Here is an 18,691-nt window from a genome sequence, read left to right on the forward strand (position 1 = left end):
TTAAAACCCAAGGTCGACCAGTGCCATATCGGTCGACTTAAAGTAGTTCATGACCATATCGGTCGACCTAAAGTCGACCATGACCATATCGGTCGACCTAAAGTGGAGCATGACCATTAGGGTCGACCTAAAGCCGACCAAGACTATTAGGGTCGACCTAAAATTATTTCTTACCCAACATTGGCCGACCACGGTCTTTTCATAATTCGACATCTCAACTGGGGTGGCCTAAAATAGGGGCAAATTTGAATTAAATTAAGAGGTCTGCATTGACCAGTTAAGTGTTTATTTTGCAGGCAAGATCTTTCAAGATGACTGTTCATGTTGCGAGGAAGATCTTGCTAGAAAGATATCTATTGATTTTGCGAGTATGCATCATCTAGATGGAATTTATGTGGAAGGAAACGAATTAAGACCTCTTCTGTAGTGATGTTCTTTCTTCTTCTATGTAAATCCACCCCTTCATTCCTGACGCAGCCTCCTCCAAAGTTTTTACTCTTTCCCTCGTGTAAGCAATGTCAGCCTTAATTTGCTCCTCACTAAGAGATCTCAGACGCATTTGTGCCAGATGTACCATTCGTTCCACATCAACCAGTTTTGCCTGGAACAGTTCAATTTAGGATAACCCTGGAAAATGTAGGACAGTTCAATTTATGAAAAGCAAACCCGCAAAATGAAGTCTGATTCTAGACCGAAATGACTTTAATCAGGCCGTCCAAGTCGTAGAGTGATAAGACTATGTCTCGGCCATTTTTCAGACCTTCCTAAGCTAAAACTTGTACCATAAGTTTCATAAGTTTACAAGTTTTATTCTAAAACTGCCTCCATGCGAAGCAGAAACTATTGCTGCGTACCAAAACACATCAAAAACAACAAACAAGCAAAAGTGAAACACGGAGCATAAGGAAAGACAGAGAGCTAGCGTCATGGAAAATAGAACAAAGCTAAATCATACAATTATTAAGGAGTGAGGTTAGAAGTGACAATGTGACACGGTAATGGCATTATAACAATGATCCGCTTCCTAAACGGACAGAAAACTTAATAAAGGATCTGACCCATTCAAAACGGATCTGGAGTCAACACAATGATTCACATATTACAAATTCGCGTTGCCTCAATTATCCAAGGCTTAGAACAGGTGTCAATGAAATAGAAATGCAATAAATTTAATATTTGTAATCATCAAATAAATCTCATATGATGATTAACATGATAAAAAGACCCTTCATGTAAATTATTTTTATCCAGTCACCTGCTTGTTTCTCATGATAGCTTGTTTTTGCGAACAGCTAGTGCTGACACAATAGACCAGACAGGCCGAAGCAGTCTTCAAAAAGATGCAAAAGTGATGATACGAAATTATTTGATGCTTTCAAATTTCTGTGCAACGAAATTCAAGTAATTTTATGCAGTACCTTAAAAAAGTTAAGAAACAAATACGCTACAGATACTCTAAAAATAACAGTTGGAGTTAATTAAAAAATGGATTTCTCTTGAATAGGTTTATCAAACTATCATTTTAAGGTTTATTTGAACAGTACAAGGAGGCTCGGTACTCAGTAATGTGCGTTGGCACATAAAGTTCCGATCCCGCTCATCAATATTTCAACCACATCAATATTTCAACCATCGATATTTCCGATACCGCTCATCAAATGTCAACCAAATGAAGAACAGATAGAAAACCCCCAAAAATTCAAGTACTTTTCAAAGAAAAAGGTGTTTGAAAAAATGATCGCCTCCAACAAAAATACGGAGTAAAAAATACCGTATTAGATTGATGAGATTAGCCATTATTAAGAGAGCAAGTAAAGTCATCAAAGTCACGAACAACAAAATCAAACAGCAATAACAACAAACATTAGTTACGTCCAAAACTTTATGTTCAATTAAAAAAAAACTTATTAACAAGGTCAAAAAAGCGTCAGATAAAGCTGAAACTAAACAAAAATACTTGTACTTCACTACAAAAAATATGAGACCACTCCATATTAAGTCTTGGTTACAATTAGACAAAAAATATTAAAAAGAACTGCAAAGTTAAAAACAATCAATTTCAAAATAATGAAAACCATTAGATAGCAACTGAAGAGATCCAACATATTCTTGATCACATACCTCTTAATAAGAGGGCATCAAGAACGGTCATTATTCAATTTTTTACGCGGTTGCAAAAAGATGCAAAAAGAACAACAAATAGAGACAAATAAAAATTCAATTGAAACTTGAGAGAAAATGCTGTCGAAGCCGTAGAGCAATATTTTGCCCCTCAAAATATATTCAATTGAGCCTTCCTCGAACGCCAATAATGTGGTATGCGGCCTCTCATTAATGAGAATAGGTATCAAGTAGACATAAAAAAGCGAAAAAGGCAAAATGAAAAATAATTTTTTTAATTTTTGAAAACAATTATTTTGAAAACAACAAGTCATGAAATCCATCAGCTACAAAATGAAATATTTGTCCAGTCTCGTTTTTTTTTTTCAAAAAAAATCGCTTGAGACCTCTAATTAATCAGAATATGCCTTGTCTCTACAAAAAGAACATCAAATAAAGACAAGAACAAAAAATTAGGTTAATTTTGTTGCGAAAAATCCTTGTCGAAGCCAGTAAATTCTTTAGAAAACACAAGATATTTTACTCTTAAACCTTACTTCGACAAAAATAATCTATTTGTATCTTGTAATTAACAACTCTAGTTAAAAAAGAGACAAGGAGGTGCAAGAGTCTAGGTAACAATAGAACAAAAATTCGAATTTAAAAATAACATTTTCTAATTTTTGAAAACAATTGTTTTCAAAGTCATAAAAGCCGTCCGCTATCTACTCAAATCAGATTATAGGCTCACTTATTATTCCAAAACACACTAACCAGACCAGTCATTATCTAGGAAATTTCATAAGACTCAAAAGACAAAGTAAATATGACAGTTGAGGACTAATGTTAAACTTTGAATTAAATTCTTCGAGAAAAGGTTGTCGAAGCCGTTAAAACCATTACCTCTGCCCTTAAAGACTTTCATGTGTTCAATTGTACCTTACTTTGAACACCACTTCTGTAATATGTCAATTGTCAATAGTGGGGTAAAGTGACCAATTGTGAAAAAACGGAAAATTATGAAATATCAGAAAAACTTTGTGAAATCTGGTAGTATCAAAGCCAGAAAATCATAAGTTAACGCGTAAAACCGCAGGAAAGATGAATGTTGAATTCAGTAGAAGGAACAAGGAGTAGAAGAAGCATTTTTTCTTTTCTGATACTATGAAAACTATTAGATAGCAACTGAAGACATCCAACATATTCTTGATCACATACCTCTTAATAAGAGGGCATCAAGAACGGTCATTATTCAATTTTTACGCGGTTGCAAAAAGATGCAAAAAGAACAACAAATAGAGACAGAAAAAAGTTCAATTAAAATTTGAGAGAAAATGCTGTCGAAGCCGTAAAGCAAAATTTTATCCCACAAAATATATTCAATTGAGCCTTCCTCGAACGCCAATAATGTGGTATGCCGCCTCCCATTAATGAGAATAGTTAACAAGTAGACATAAAAAAGCGAAAAAGGCAAAATGAAAAATACTTTTAATTTCTGAAAACAATTATTTTCATAATCATGAAAGCCATTAGCTACAAAATGAAATATTTGAACAGGTTCGTTTTTCCGTCCAGAAGAATCGCTTGAGACCTCTAATTAATAACACTTTCTAATTTTCGAAAACAATTGTTTTCAATGTCATGAAAGCCATCAGCTATCTACTCAAATCAGATTATAGGCTCACATATTCCTCCAAAACACACTAACGAGACCAGTAATTATCTAGGAAGTTTCATAAGACTAAAAAGACAAAGTAAATATGACAGTTGAGGACTAATGTAAAATTTTGAATTAAATTCTTCGAGAAAAGGTTCTCGAAGCCATTAAAACCATTACCTCTGCCCTTAAAGATATTCATGTGTTCAATTTTACCTTACTTTGAACACCACTTTTGTAAAGTGTGAATTGTCAACAATGGGTTATAGTGATCTATTGTGAAAAAACGGAAAAATATAAAAAATCAGAAAAATTTTGAGAAATCTGGTAGTATCAAAGCCAGAAAATCATAAGTTAACGCGTAAAACCGCAGGAAGTATGAATTTTGAATTCAGTAGAAGGAAGAGGGAGCAGAAGAAGCGTTTTTTCTTTCTGATACTATGAAAACCATTAGATAGCAACTGAAGACATCAAACATATTCTTGATCATATACCTCTTAATAATAGGGCATCAAGAAACGTCATTATTCAATTTTTTACGCGGTTGCAAAAAGATGCAAAAAGAACAATAAATAGAGACAAATAAAAATTCTATTAAAACTTGAGAAAAAATGCTGTCGAAGCCGTAGAGCAATATTTTGCCCCTCAAAATATATTCAATTGAGCCTTCCTCGAACGCCAATAATGTGGTATGCGGCCTCTCATTAATGAGAATAGGTAACAAGTAGACATAAAAAAGCGAAAAAGGCTAAATGAAAAACACTTTTTGAATTTCTGAAAACAATTATTTTCAAAGTCATGAAAGCCATTAGCTTCAAAATGAAATATTTGAACAGGTTCGTTTTTTCTTTCCAAAAGAATTGCTTGAGACCTCTAATTAATAACACTTTCTAATTTTTGAAAACAATTGTTTTCAAAGTCATGAAAGCCATCACCTATCTACTCAAATCAGATTATAGGCTCACATATTCCTCCAAAACACACTAACGAGACCAGTCATTATCTAGGAAGTTTCATAAGACTAAAAAGACAAAGTAAATATGACAGTTGAGGACTAATGTAAAACTTTTAATTAATTTCTTCGAGAAAATGTTCTCGAAGCCGTTAAAACCATTACTTCTGCCCTTAAAGATATTCATGTGTTCAATTGTACCTTACTTTGAACACCACTTTTGTAATATGTGAATTGTCAATAATGGGGTATAGTGACCAATTGTGAAAAAACGAAAAAATATGAAAAACAAGAAAAATTTTGCAAAATCTGGTAGTATCAAAGCCAGAAAATCATAAGTTAACGCGTAAAACCGCAGGAAAGATGAAATTTGAATTCAGTAGAAGGAAGGAGGAGCAGAGAAGCATTTTTTCTTTTCTGATACTCAGCTACAAGTAGACCAAATTGAGAGAAAAATAGTGGAAAACTTCAATAAAGAATGATTATTTATTTAAAATTCAAACGTTTTAGGAATCCAATTGGACCTATTAACACTGAGCTTTGATGTGAATTGTTCTGCTCTTTAACTAACATAATCAAGATCAATTTTTTTAAAGACCAACTTATTACAATCTGAGTTGTATTCGGATTGTAACAGTCCAAGATTGGACCAAAACACGCATTGTTATTGCTGTTTGTCCAATAAGAACACTCACATGTTTCGAATATTATAGATCTGGATAATTTTTTATCTAAAAGATCAAAAATAAATGCTGCGTTTTTGATAATCATTGAGTAAAATTAGCAGAATTCGGCAGAATTGTAATACTAGACTACTCAAAATGGAAGTGGAAGCAGGTTTATTTCCTTTTTTAGTTTACAAAAATTAATGTTAGTTGTTTTTGGGTGTGTAATTCCGGTAAATTTAATCAACGTGATCTAAAGAAGATCATTTCGGTAAATTTTTGATGAAAAAAACAGAATTTTGAATTATTTTGTTTTTGAATATATAGTCAGCAGTACGATTCTTAACAATTATTACATATTTAGCAACATTGACGCAATTTTATGCAAAAAATCCGGAAAATGTGAACAAAAATGAAGCAAATTGGTCTAATATTCACAAAAATTTAAACCCCGATAACTCGCTATAGAAAATGGAAATAAAAATCTTTTTGATTCCATATTCGACACCTGAAGGGCTTTTTAATAATACCACTCACAACTGTCTACAAGCAAAATATCGATTGGCCAAAAATGTCAAGAGGGGTCGGTACAACAAAATGGTACCTCTACGACTACATTTTTGATTGCAGAAACAAAATTGCACAACAACATTTTTCATTTTACTTTGTCGAATTTGTTTTGTGTCTGATCGAAAACCAAAGAACCCTTAGAAAGGGCGACACTTAATTCCGTTACTAATATTTTTGAAAATTCTGCTGTTCCAATGATGAAATTAATGACGTATTTTCATTGACCCAGGCAAAGAGTTGTTTTTTTTTGGTATAGTTTGGTCACCATTATTTCAATTAAAGGAAGAAAGTTCGAGAATAAAATGGAGTTTTCCATCGCTTTGGCAAAAATTTTAGACTACAACATACTAGTTGCCATATACCTTCCATTACTAACAAGGAAGCTCGGTAAGGTGCGTACGCACATAATGCCCCGACCCCACTCATCCATATTCTTGATTTAATTGGCTACCAATTCGTGAAGAGATGGAAAACTCTCAAAAACATACATATCGTTCAATAAATCACTAATGGAATATAATAATGCCACGCTCGAGGGACGATGAAAATTTTTAATAGGATTACTGGAAAAGACAATAATAATGATCAAACAACAAAAAATAATAACGACCAAAACTCGATGTCTTAATTTTGAAAAAAAATCATTACAAATTTGCATCAGAAAAAAACAAAACAAATTAATCAATACTTCATTAGAAAAGATATGGGACCTGTCCTTAATCGAATGGGTAACAGGTCGACAAAAAAGATCAAAATGGTGAAAAGTTAAAAAATGAGTTTCACTTTTGAAAACAATCAGTTTCAAAGTGATTATCATCATTAAAGATAACTGAAATCACTAAAATGCTATTTATATCGCCAATGGAACCAATTGAGACCTGTCATTATCCAGTGTACGTCATGAGACCACAAAAAAAAACAAATTAATAAGTTCAATTAAATTTTGCGCAAAAATGGCTGTGAAGCCGTTTAAACTATAAACTTGTCACTAAGAGCCCTAATAACGATCAATTGCGCAATATTTCAAAGCGAATGGGAAAAACTGTTAATGTTTTAATTTCAAAGGGAAGCAAACGTCTTGTCCTTTAAAATGTACAAATTTTGAAAAATCTCAGATATTTTATGAAATCTCGTAGTAACAGTAGTATTGAAGCCGAGAAAAAATGACTGAATTTAATACCGGCATAAGGATTAAATTTTAGCTGACTGGAAATGGATTGTTGCCTGTCTTTACAGAACCTTCAAGTTTGAAATTTAAAACAGTTGAAGTTTTTGTTTTAAAGTTCTTTTGGAAGTAATTAAAACAAATAGCTATAAACTGAAATCTTTAAATAGATTGAGTTGTACGTCCTGGCAAAGGAATGGCGTCATATCATTTTCAGGTATATGCCGTGCAACAACAAAAAGAAAGACAAATTAAGTTTTGAGAGAGAACTTTTTCTCAACCTAAAAGCCTAAACTATTCATAAAAAACAATTAAAATATTCAGAAACGTTTTTTCAAACGCTCTTAAATTTTCAAACTCTGCTTTCTTTCATTTTAACGTGTCATTAATGTTGTAATTCGACCAGGAATCAAATTGAACCTATTAGTTTTGCAATTGCAACGAAAATTTGAAAACTCGTAGAATCAAAACCCAGAAACAATTAGTTAAACATAAGACGGTTAAAGATGTCAAATTTAACTCACGGAAAATGTTTTTCCGCCTGTTTTTACTGAGACTACGCCAAAAGTTGTTAGAAAAGATAAAATAGTAGCAAAGTTCAAATATTCGCCAACATCTGCTAAGAGCAAATATGTGCGAAGTCATAGGAGACATTAGATAACAACTGAAAGCGCTGTCTAGCTTCCTTCTCAGCAGACAAGTCATTTGACTACAAAGATGTTACAAATAAAAGCAAAGTATAAGAACTCCAATAAATTTTTACAAAAATAGTTTTTTGAGTGCCATAAAAACCATGAGCTTAACTCTGAAACCATAAAATATGTTTGTTGGGAATCAAATCTTGGAAATAGTTTCTGTTAAAAATTGGGCCCTGATTTGAAAATCTTGTCAGTAAATTACATAAAATCCATACATGCAGAAATATTGAAAAAAAGGCCGTTTACGTTAAAGTCCTAATTCCTTACCCTAAGGATGCACGGTGAGATCAAGATCAGCACTGACATTATTGCTTGTCTAAGAAAACAATCAATTGTTCAAATGGTTGCAAAAAGGTCAATTGTTAATCCTATTTTTTAAAATATCAAAATTATAAACAGCGTTTTTTTATTAATTATCGAGTTTAAATTTGCGAAAAACTAGCAGACTGATAATTCCAGAACTGTTAAACCACAGTTTCAGGTGTATACTTGAAGCATTTTTTGGAAAGTGGGCTAAAAACATATTGGTCCCAATTTTGACAGAAAAGTCTGATTTTTGAGAAAATTAACGTAATTTCTGATCAGAAAACACATGTCAAACAATTCATAAACCCTCCTCTGCAAAATCAATCAGAAGCCTTTTTTTCTTTTCTGATACTAAGCTACAAGTAGACCAAATTGAGAGAATAATAGTGGAAAACTTCAATAAAGAATAATTGTTTATATCAATTTGTTGATCAATTTTTTTAAAGACCAACTTAATACAATCTGAGTTGTATTCGGATTGTAACAGTCCAAGATTGGACCAAAACACGCATTGTTTTTGCTGTTTGTACAAAAATAACACTCAAATGTTTCGAAAATTATAGATGTGGATAATTTTTTTTGCTGAAAGATCAAAAATAAATGCTGCGTTTTTGATAATCATTGAGTAAAATTAGCCGAATTCGGCAGAATTGTAATTCTAGACTACTCAAAATGAAAGTGGAAGCAGGACTATTTCCCTTTTTTAGTTTACAAAAAAGTTAATGTTAGTTGCTTTTGGGTATGTACTTCCGGTAAATTTAATCAACGTGATCTAAAGAAGATCATTTCGGGCAATTTTTGATGAAAAAAGCTGAATTTTGAATTATTTTGTTTTTGAATATATAGTCAGCAGTACGATTCTTAACAATTATTACATATTTAGCAACATTGACGCGATTTCATGCAAAAAGTCCGCAAAATGTGAACAAAAATGAAGCAAATTGGTCTAATTTTCACAAAAATTTAAACCCCGATAACTCGCTCTAGAAAATGGAATTAAGAAAAATCTTTTTAATTTCATATTCGACACCTGACGGGCTTTTTAATAATACCACTCACAACTGTCTACAATCAAAATATCGATCGGCCAAAATTGTCAAGGGGGTCGGTACAACAAATTGGTATCTCTACGACTACATTTTGATTGCAGAAACAAACTTCACAACATCATTTTTCAATTTACTTTGTCGAATTTGTTTTGTGTCTGATCGAAAACTAAAGAACCCTTAGAAAGGGCGACACTTAATTGTGTTACTAATATTTTTGAAAATGCTGCTGTTCCAATGATGAAATTAATGACGTATTGTTATTGATCCAGGTAAAGCGCTGTTTTTTTTGGGTATAGTCTAGTCACCATTATTTCAATTAAAGGAAGAAAATTCGAGAACAAAATGGAGTTTTCCATCGCTTTGGCAAAAATTTTAGACTACAACATACTAGTTGCCATATACCTTCCATTACTAACAAGGAAGCTCGGTAATGTGCGTACGCACATAATGCCCCGACCCCACTCATCCATATTCTTGATTTAATTGTCTACCAATTGGTGAAGAGATGGAAAACGTTCAAAAACATACATATCGTTCAATAAATCATTAATGGACTATAATAAAGCCACGCTAGAGGGACGATGAAAATTGTTAACAGGATTACTGGAAAAGACAATAATAATGATCAAACAACAAAAAATAATTACGACCAAAACTCGATGTCTTAATTTTGAAAAAAAATCATAACAAACTTGCATCAGAAAAAAAACAAAACAAATTAATCAATACTTTATTAGAAAAGATATGGGACCTGTCCTCAATCGAATGGGTAACAGGTCGACAAAAAGGTCAAAATGGTGCAAAATTAAAAAATAATTTTCATTTTTGAAAACTTTCAGTTTCAAAGTGATTATCATCATTTAAAGTTAACTGAAATCACTAAAATGCAATTTATATCTCCAAAGGAACCAATTGAGACTTGTCATTATCCGGTGTACGTCATACGACCACAAAATGAAAAAAAAATATCGTCAAAATTATTAAGTTCAGTTAAATTTAGCGCAAAAATGGCTGTGAAGCCGTTTAAACTATAAACTTGTCACTAAGAGCCCTAATAACGATCAATTGCGCAATATTTCAAAGCGAATGGGAAATACCTTTAATGTTTTAATTTCAAAAGGAAGCAAACGTCCTGTCCTTTAAAATGTACGAAATTTAAAAAATCTCAGATATTTTATGAAATCTCGTAGTAACAGTAGTAATGAAGCCGAGAAAAATGACTGAATTTAAAACCTGCATAGGGATTAAATTTTAGCTGACTGGAAATGGATTGTTGCCTGTCTTTACAGAATCTTCAAGTTTGAAATTTAAAACAGTTGAAGTTTTTGTTTTAAAGTTCTTTTGGAAGTAATTAAAACAAATAGCTATAAACAGAAATCTTTAAATAGGTTGAATTATACGTCCTGGCAAAGGAATGGTGTCATATCATTTTCAGGTATATGCCGTGCAACAATAAAAAGAAAGACAAACTAAGTTTTGAGAGAGAACTGTTTTTCAGCCTAAAAGCATAAACTATTCATAAAACCCATTCAACCTGTCATTAATGTTGTAATTCGACCAGGGAACAAAATGAACCTATTTGTTTTGCAATTGCAGCAAAAATTTGAAAACTCGTAGAATCAAAACCAAGAAACAATTAGTTAAACATAAGACGGTTAAATATGTTAAATTTTAACTCACAGAAAATGTTTTTCCGCCTGTTTTTACTGAGACTACGCCAGAAGTTGTGAGAAAAGATAAAATAGTAGCAAAGTTCAAATATTCACCAACATCTGCTAAGAGCAAATATGTGCGAAGTCATAGGAGACATTAGATAACAACTGAAAGCGCTGTCTAGCTTCCTTCTCAGCAGACAAGTCATTTGACTACAAAGATGTTACAAATAAAAGCAAAGCATAAGAACTCCAATAAATTTTTACAAAAATAGTTTTTTGAGTGCCATAAAAACCATGAGCTTAACTCTGAAACCATAAAATATGTTTGTTGGGAATCAATTCTTGGAAATGGTTTCTGTTAAAAATTAGGCCCTGATTTGAAAACCTTGTCAGTAAATTACATAAAATCCATACATGCAGAAATATTGAAAAAAGGCCGTTTACGTTAAAGTCCTAATTCCTTACCCTAAGGATGCATGGTAGGATCAAGATCAGCACTAATACTATTGCTTGTCAATGAAAACAATCAATAGTTCAAATGGTTGCGAAAAGGTCAATTGTTAATCCTAATTTTTACAATATCAAAATTAAAAGCGTTTTTTTTATTAATTATCGAGTTTAAATTTGCGAAAAACTAGCAGACTGATAATTCCAGAACTGTTAAACCACAGTTTCAGGTGTATATTTGATGCATTTTTATGGAAAGTGGGCTAAAAACATATTTGTCCCAATTTTGACGAAAAAAGTCCAATTTTTGAGAAAATTAACGTAATTTCTGAGCAAAAAAAACACATGTCAAACAATTCAGGAATCCTCCTCTGCAAAATAAATCTCACTGCCGTTTCTATTTGCAAAATTGACGATATTTTGGCCTAAAGTACGGAAAGTGTGAATCAAACACAACAAATGTGAATAAAAACAATCGTCTCCTGTCACAAAACTTTGAACCTCGATGTACTGTCTCTCCCTGTAAAACTCCCTGTAAAAACTTTAAAACTCCCTGTAAAATGCAAAAATAAAAAAAATCTTGTCACTTCCATATTCTACGCTGTACGGGCTTTCTAGTGAAACCACTCGCAACTCTCTACGGTAATTATATCGATCGAATTGAACAAAAAAACCCGTTTGAGTATATGGCTCCTCCCCCACTAAAGTGGGTCGGAACAACAAAATACAGCTTCATGGTGATTGAAGATTAACGCCTGTGACAAAGATGCTGTAAATGCACAACATCTCACTAACGGGTTATGTTTTCGGTCATTTTAGAACATCTAAAGTGAACGAAAACATCCAGGACACTCATTCGTAGCAATTTTTCAAATTGCTAGAAAAATGGTGAGAAGTTAACAAAAAATAATTGGCAAAATTGTGCAACAACTGTTAGCTGCTAATAAAAAACTTTCTGTTTTTTAGAGAAAGAAACATTTTGGAGAGCTGAAAAAAATACGAGAATTTTAAATTTCCAAGCACTAAAAATTTCCAACACAGAGAGTACAAAATTTGAATACACTGAAAATCGGAGAAAAAAATTAAAGTAGAACTGAAATTCGAACCAAAATCTTAAACCAAGTATTGCACAAATATCTAAAAAAAGCTGGGTCCTACAAGCACATTATTTGTGGCCAAAACGCAAAAAAAAGAGGAAATGACAAATATTTTTAACATTACTTATAAAATGAAACATTTTACAAAATCTCGATAAAAGGAAATCGCTTATGAAGAAAAGAAAAAAAACAGGAAATGTCAAGCCCGTGAATGACAAAAAGTGAATGACACGAAATTGCATTGGAAAGTCTAATAATTGCTTCAGATGGGCGAAAATGCATCCAAAGTTGTAATCAGTAGTTAAGATAATTTAAAAGGTCACCTGGACTGTAAAGAGTTAAAGCTATAAAATTGTTTTAGAAAAACCACAACCTCATGTGATCAACAACTTTTGCTTACTTGACGCAAAGTTTTTTCACACCTCTCGCTATCTTTCAAAAACCGTTTTTCTCTCCGCTTTTCAATTTTATTCAACAAAATAAAACCAACTTTTCTCCGGAATGTCTGACGTTTATATTTTGTTTCGGAACTACTCGAAGGAATAAAAAACAAACAATTTTTTTTAAGTAGTATAAAACGACAGAAAGGGAGTATACAATCTAAAATTTTTGTATTGTAGAAAGAGACAGCAACAAAGCAATTCAAGTACTTTAGATTGTAAAAAAAAACGTCAAAGAGATGAAAAAAAAAGCAGTCACTTGGCAGCTAATAATAATAGATATATAATTATTAGTGAACTAATCACATCTAACCCGTTGAGCTTGAATTAAACTTCTTTACCTTAAGTTCCACCTGGTTTTTGGCGGGGGGATCTTTCTGAATTTTTTTGATCAGCTTCTCGTACTCTTTCTTCCTTTTCTTCACAGTTGCCTCTTCTTTCTTCACAAACTTTTTCCTCCCCTTTTGCCTCCTGTCTAAGCAGTAAAGTACGGCACTGAGGAGGTCCAACTCTTCATTGATTCTTCTACTCACTCCCCTCCACCGATCATCAACTTCACTCACAGCACAGTTGCACTTGAAAAATAGACTTGGAGTTTATTCTCAGGATGAGGTCTGTGATCATAGATAGGTATCATTGATAGTCCAGCCAGACGGACTTGGCTCGAGCTAGGGGTAATATCCCCAATGGTCGAGCACACTGCTAAAGTCGACCCAAAGTTTTTTTTCATGCACAACATTTTCTAGAAATAAATAAAAAAGTCCTTCCCTGTGGAATGCAAAAAAAAACATGGAATTGATTCTCGGATGACGTCTTTGATTAGAGAAAGGTATTGGACAGAGGAACTTGGGTGGCGACAGTACTCAGTTTGAGAGGTCAAACATATGAAAAGGCTGACTAAGTCGAGGTGAGGGTAATTTCCTTATGGTCGAGCACATTTCTACAGTCGACTCAAAGTCCTCTCATACCCAACATCGCTGCGACCATATAAAAAATTTGACAACGCCACCTTCCCTGTTGTCATTACCCGAATTCCTGGTCAAGTTTTTCGTCCCAAAAACAAAAAAAATGCGAGTTCGTAGGTCACGAATGCATATTTTTAAGCATTAATGGATAGCATAGGAGGAGGAGGAGGAGGAGGAGGAGGAGGAGAAGGAGGAGGAGGAGGAGGAGGAGGAGGAGGAGGAGGAGGAGGAGGGAGGAGGAGGAGGAGGAGGAGGAGGAGGAGGAGGAGGAGGAGGAGGAGGAGGAGGAGGAGGAGGAGGAGGAGGAGAGGAGGAGGAGGAGGAGGAGGAGGAGGAGGAGGAGGAGGAGGAGGAGGAGGAGGAGGAGGAGGAGGAGGAGGAGGAGGAGGAGGGAGGAGGAGGAGGAGGAGGAGGAGGAGGAGGAGGAGGAGGGAGGAGGAGGAGGAGGAGGAGGAGGAGGAGGAGGAGGAGGAGGAGGAGGAGGAGGAGGAGGAGGAGGAGGAAGAGGGAGAGTGGGAAGAGATCATGGAAGAGAGGGGCTGCAGTGAGAGTAGTTGCTCAAAAAGTCCTCCTCTGCACCCGCACTCTAGCCTTATTTACCACCCCTATAGATATTAACCTCCGCCCCCTCCTCAAAGAGATCTGCCAACCGTACATAAAATCGAGAATAAGTCGACTCAAAGTCCTCTCATACCCAACATCGCTGCGACCATATAAAAATTTGACAAACGCCACCTTCCCTGTTGTCATTACCCAAATTCCTGGTCAAGTTTTTCGTCCCAAAAACAAAAAAAAATGCGAGTTCGTAGGTCACGAATGCATATTTTTAAGCATTAATGGATAGCATAGGAGGAGGAGGAGGAGGAGGAGGAGGAGGAGGAGGAGGAGGAGGAGGAGGAGGAGGAGGAGGAGGAGGAGGAGGAGGAGGAGGAGGAGGAGGAGGAGGGAGGAGGAGGAGGAGGAGGAGGAGGAGGAGGAGGAGGAGGAGGAGGAGGAGGAGGAGGAGGAGGAGGAGGAGGAGGAGGAGGAGGAGGAGGAGGAGGGAGGAGGAGGAGGAGGAGGAGGAGGAGGAGGGAGGAGGAGGAGGAGGAGGGGAGGAGGAGGAGGAGGAGGAGGAGGAGGAGGAGGAGGAGGAGGAGGAGGAGGAGGAGGAGGAGGAGGAGGAGGAGGAGGAGGAGGAGGAGGAAGAGGGAGAGTGGGAAGAGATCATGGAAGAGAGGGGCTGCAGTGAGAGTAGTTGCTCAAAAGTCCTCCTCTGCACCCGCACTCTAGCCTTATTTACCACCCCTATAGATATTAACCTCCGCCCCCTCCTCAAAGAGATCTGCCAACCGTACATAAAATCGAGAATAATTCAGAGAAAATATTTGGCCGGCCCGGGTCATTAAATATGCTTCCTTTTCCATCTAAAGGATATTACAATCCACAATTGATGTTTTGACTGGGGATAAATAAAATCACTTGAGAGGTTTCAAATGACGTCATTAGTGGTTATTATATGCCACTGTAAGTGTTAATTAAAAATTTAAAATTAAAAAATGACACCGATTTTGGCGCACTTTTCATTTGCCTTTTAGCAGTTAACTGCCGCAAATTGAGTTCAGCTGCTGACACTTATGAACGAGAGCGAAACTTTGATCACGCAAAACCAAAAAGGTTTGCATAAAAAAGACTACCACGTTTACAATACTTGCTTCAAAATTTTTTCGAGAGAAATTAAAATGACCAAAAAGCTTTGCATCCAGGTTTGAAAACTTGCAATAATCTTGGAAGACGCATGTAACATTTTCAATTTTTTAATCACGAAGGGTGATACTCTAAATTTTGTTAGCACAATAAGATGGTTTCGTATTTCAACGAAACCAAACAAAATTGATGAAACTTTATCTTACAACGAAACTAGATATTTTTGCAGACCAAGTTTTTTGCCTATATTATATTATATAGTTAGCGATAAAATGTTATCTCTGACAGGGAGCCCAAAAGAGCGGAACGTTTAAAGAGCGTCAAGCAGAATGCCACAAAAAATAGAAAAGCCGAATGCTTCACGCAATATAAGTCATTGATTGACGGATTATTGATTGATTTTAAACGCATTGATTAAAAGGCAGCTTTTTTGTCAAAAATGTTTATAGAACAATGTAACGAAGGTCGATCTATCCCAGTCGTCTCTGCCCTTCTATCCCCGTTGGTTGCCGGCACTTGGAGCATAAGTTTTTTTTTTCTGATATTTGTAGACTCAGTCTGCATTATGTTAAACATAAGCGACTATTGTGGGACGACTTGCTCTCCAAATCAAAGCAAATTACGGCGAAGAAGATCAAAACTCAGACTCCAGAAAAAATTTCGAAATAGGGTAAACAAAGAAAGATCGTACAGAAAATTGCACAAAAAACAGACTAACAGGATAGGATTGAAATAATAGCGAACATAACCGACTAACGTCGGGCAAATTGCTCTCAAACGACCGGTGAGCGGTTGGCTTTGCCAGTAGCTAGCCACGCTTTAGTGAGGCTGGCTTAAGATTAATTGAAGGGGCGTAGGGTAAGCGCAGCTGGGGTGCACCGCAGTGGGGGTGCAAAAGTGGATTGGAGGGACTGATGTGGGGGCGGTGGGTGGGTGGGGATGCGGGATTAATTTCAAAGAACTGCCCTTCACACCATAACAGTTTCTATTAATCGCATAATTGAAGACTAGTGGTCTGAATGGCCATAAGAGAACTTTTTGCAAACTGAGCGCTACCTCTTTATATCGTTTCTGAAGACAAAAGTCAAATGGGTCAGACGACAAAACGGCCCAGCGAAAAATTGCATCAAGGAGACAAGCAGGATTCATATATTTGCTACAAATTGATTTTGAAAGCAATTAACAATGATTTCCTAAAAAGTGACTGTTAGGACATTTAAGATAACATTTCTACTATAAATCATAATTAATGAGGATCAGAGATGGTGACATTACGCCACATAACAGCAGCTGAATTGCGGCATCAAAAAAGAGAGAAAGAGCGACAGAGAGAGAGATAACGTGATTAAGGAAGACAAAGAAAGAAACCCTAACCAACAGAGTGAGAGGAAGATAGAAAGGGAGATAGGAATGTTTTATTTAATCGCTTATTTCCATGATGTCATATAGAAAAAAAAATGAAAAAGGCAAAAATAAATACAAAAGTTTCCAACTTTGCAGTAGAAAAAGATCAAAACCATTTTATGTCTTGAAATTTTTGTCAAGTATTACATCTCTAAGACCTAAAAAGTTTCGTTGGCCAGTAATGGTCGTTAAACTCAGAAAAGAAAAAAAACATTTAAAATTTTGGAATCAATTGGAAATTTTAACAAAGTCTTGCTAAAATTCAGGATATTAAAATCTTAACAAACAGTTCATTGTCTCAAATAGACAGTATATCTATTTTGAGCCTGAAAAGGTTTCACTGGCTCATAAAGATCCATACAGTTGGAACATGATAAATTACCGACAATTTGAATTTTTTTTTAATGTTCTCCAAAAATTAATAAAAACTGGAGTCATACAAAAATATTGATCACCATTTTATTAACGAGATGCTAGAGAAATTTAAAAAAAAATGACATAATTCAAAAAACCCTTTAAGAAATGCAAGTTTTAAAAAAAAATTCCAAAACATCAGATTTTAAAAGGTTAAAAATTAATCCATGACCGCGAACGAAAATTCCAGTAACTCATTATCAAACCCCAACAGAGGTTTTTGTGACCCCTGAGGCTCAAAAAACCTGACTAACGGCTATAAATGTCAAAAAGTTGAAAAAAATGTCAAAACTTCTAATAAGAAGGCAAAGGTTCGTGAGATTGAAACTTTGCAAGACATTCCATTACACCTAGAAACTATGCAGTACCCTATTTTCCATTCCTAGAGGAAGTTCCTTGTATCTTGAGGCTGAAAAAAGGCTTAAGAAATGGCAAAATTCATTTAAAAATTTTGAAAAAAAATGCAAGTTTTATCAAAAAATTGTTAAAACTTGTTGCATTAAAAAACTGAGAAGCTATTCCATGGCCACTAAAAATTTGTCAGTAACTTATTATCAAACTCCTTAGGAGGCGTTCTGATTCTTGGGTTTTGGAAGATCCGAATAATGAAAAAACTAACTGTTAAAAGAAATGTAAAAAAAAATGCTTGTTTTGTCCAAAAAAAACTGCTAAAATTCGTGATGTTAAAAATGTTGAAACCACTCCATCACCACTAAAAAACTATGCAATAACCTGTTATTATAAACTTGAGGAAGTTTTTTAAGACCTAGGTCTGATAAGAATCAAGAAATGTGAATTATTTTTAAAATATTTGAAAAAATAGTGCAAAAAATTATAAAATTGCGTTTTTTTAGCGAACGGTTGTTGGAAACCGGGGTGGGGGGAGGAGAGGGGTGCACCGAGGGTTGATGAGAGGGGGGAGGGGGTGTACAACAGTGAACAGTGGGTTGGGGGTAACTGCGCTTGCGGGGGTGGAGGTGTGGTGGCAATAGTGGGGGGTCAACATTGGAGGGGTCTTCAACATCTAAGAACCGCCCTTCACAACATAAGTTTAAGTCACCAAAACAGTTTGAGTTGAAACAGAGCGGATGGGCTCTGAGAGCACTTAATTCCCGTTGAGCGCTACTTGTTTATCCCGTTTTTGAGGAGCCAAAGTCAAAAGCGTCAGACGCAAAATCGATCAAGCGGAAAATCGCATAAAAAATACCGACAGGACTACTATAATTGCTACAAACTTCGTTTGCGAGCAATTAATAAAAGTTGTTTCAGGACGATTAAACACAAGGTCTGAAGTCAGACTCAGGCAAGTTTGCAACTTGTCTTAATGCGGCTAGCCTAATGAACTGAATTTAGCTTGTAATAAGATGATCACCTGAAAAAATCTTAGATTTGAAACTGCGATTGAAATGATCTTGAATATT

The 18,691-nt window shown here is 35.0% G+C and overlaps 1 protein-coding gene across 1 annotated transcript; it reads right to left on the reverse strand.

Moving 5' to 3' along the window:
* Window positions 1-409: 409 nt before the first annotated feature.
* Window positions 410-13,376, reverse strand: LOC142356986 (uncharacterized; the record flags this gene model as incomplete). The annotated part of the gene is made up of 2 exons (XM_075408714.1): window positions 410-601; window positions 13,143-13,376. Coding segments are annotated over 2 exons (426 nt in total), but the record flags the coding sequence as incomplete, so codon positions are not given.
* Window positions 13,377-18,691: the final 5,315 nt, after the last annotated feature.

The sequence above is a fragment of the Convolutriloba macropyga genome, unplaced genomic scaffold (assembly GCF_964194025.1).
Source record: "Convolutriloba macropyga unplaced genomic scaffold, txConMacr16.3 SCAFFOLD_4332, whole genome shotgun sequence".
In the NCBI taxonomy this organism is placed as follows: Eukaryota; Metazoa; Xenacoelomorpha; order Acoela; family Convolutidae; genus Convolutriloba; species Convolutriloba macropyga.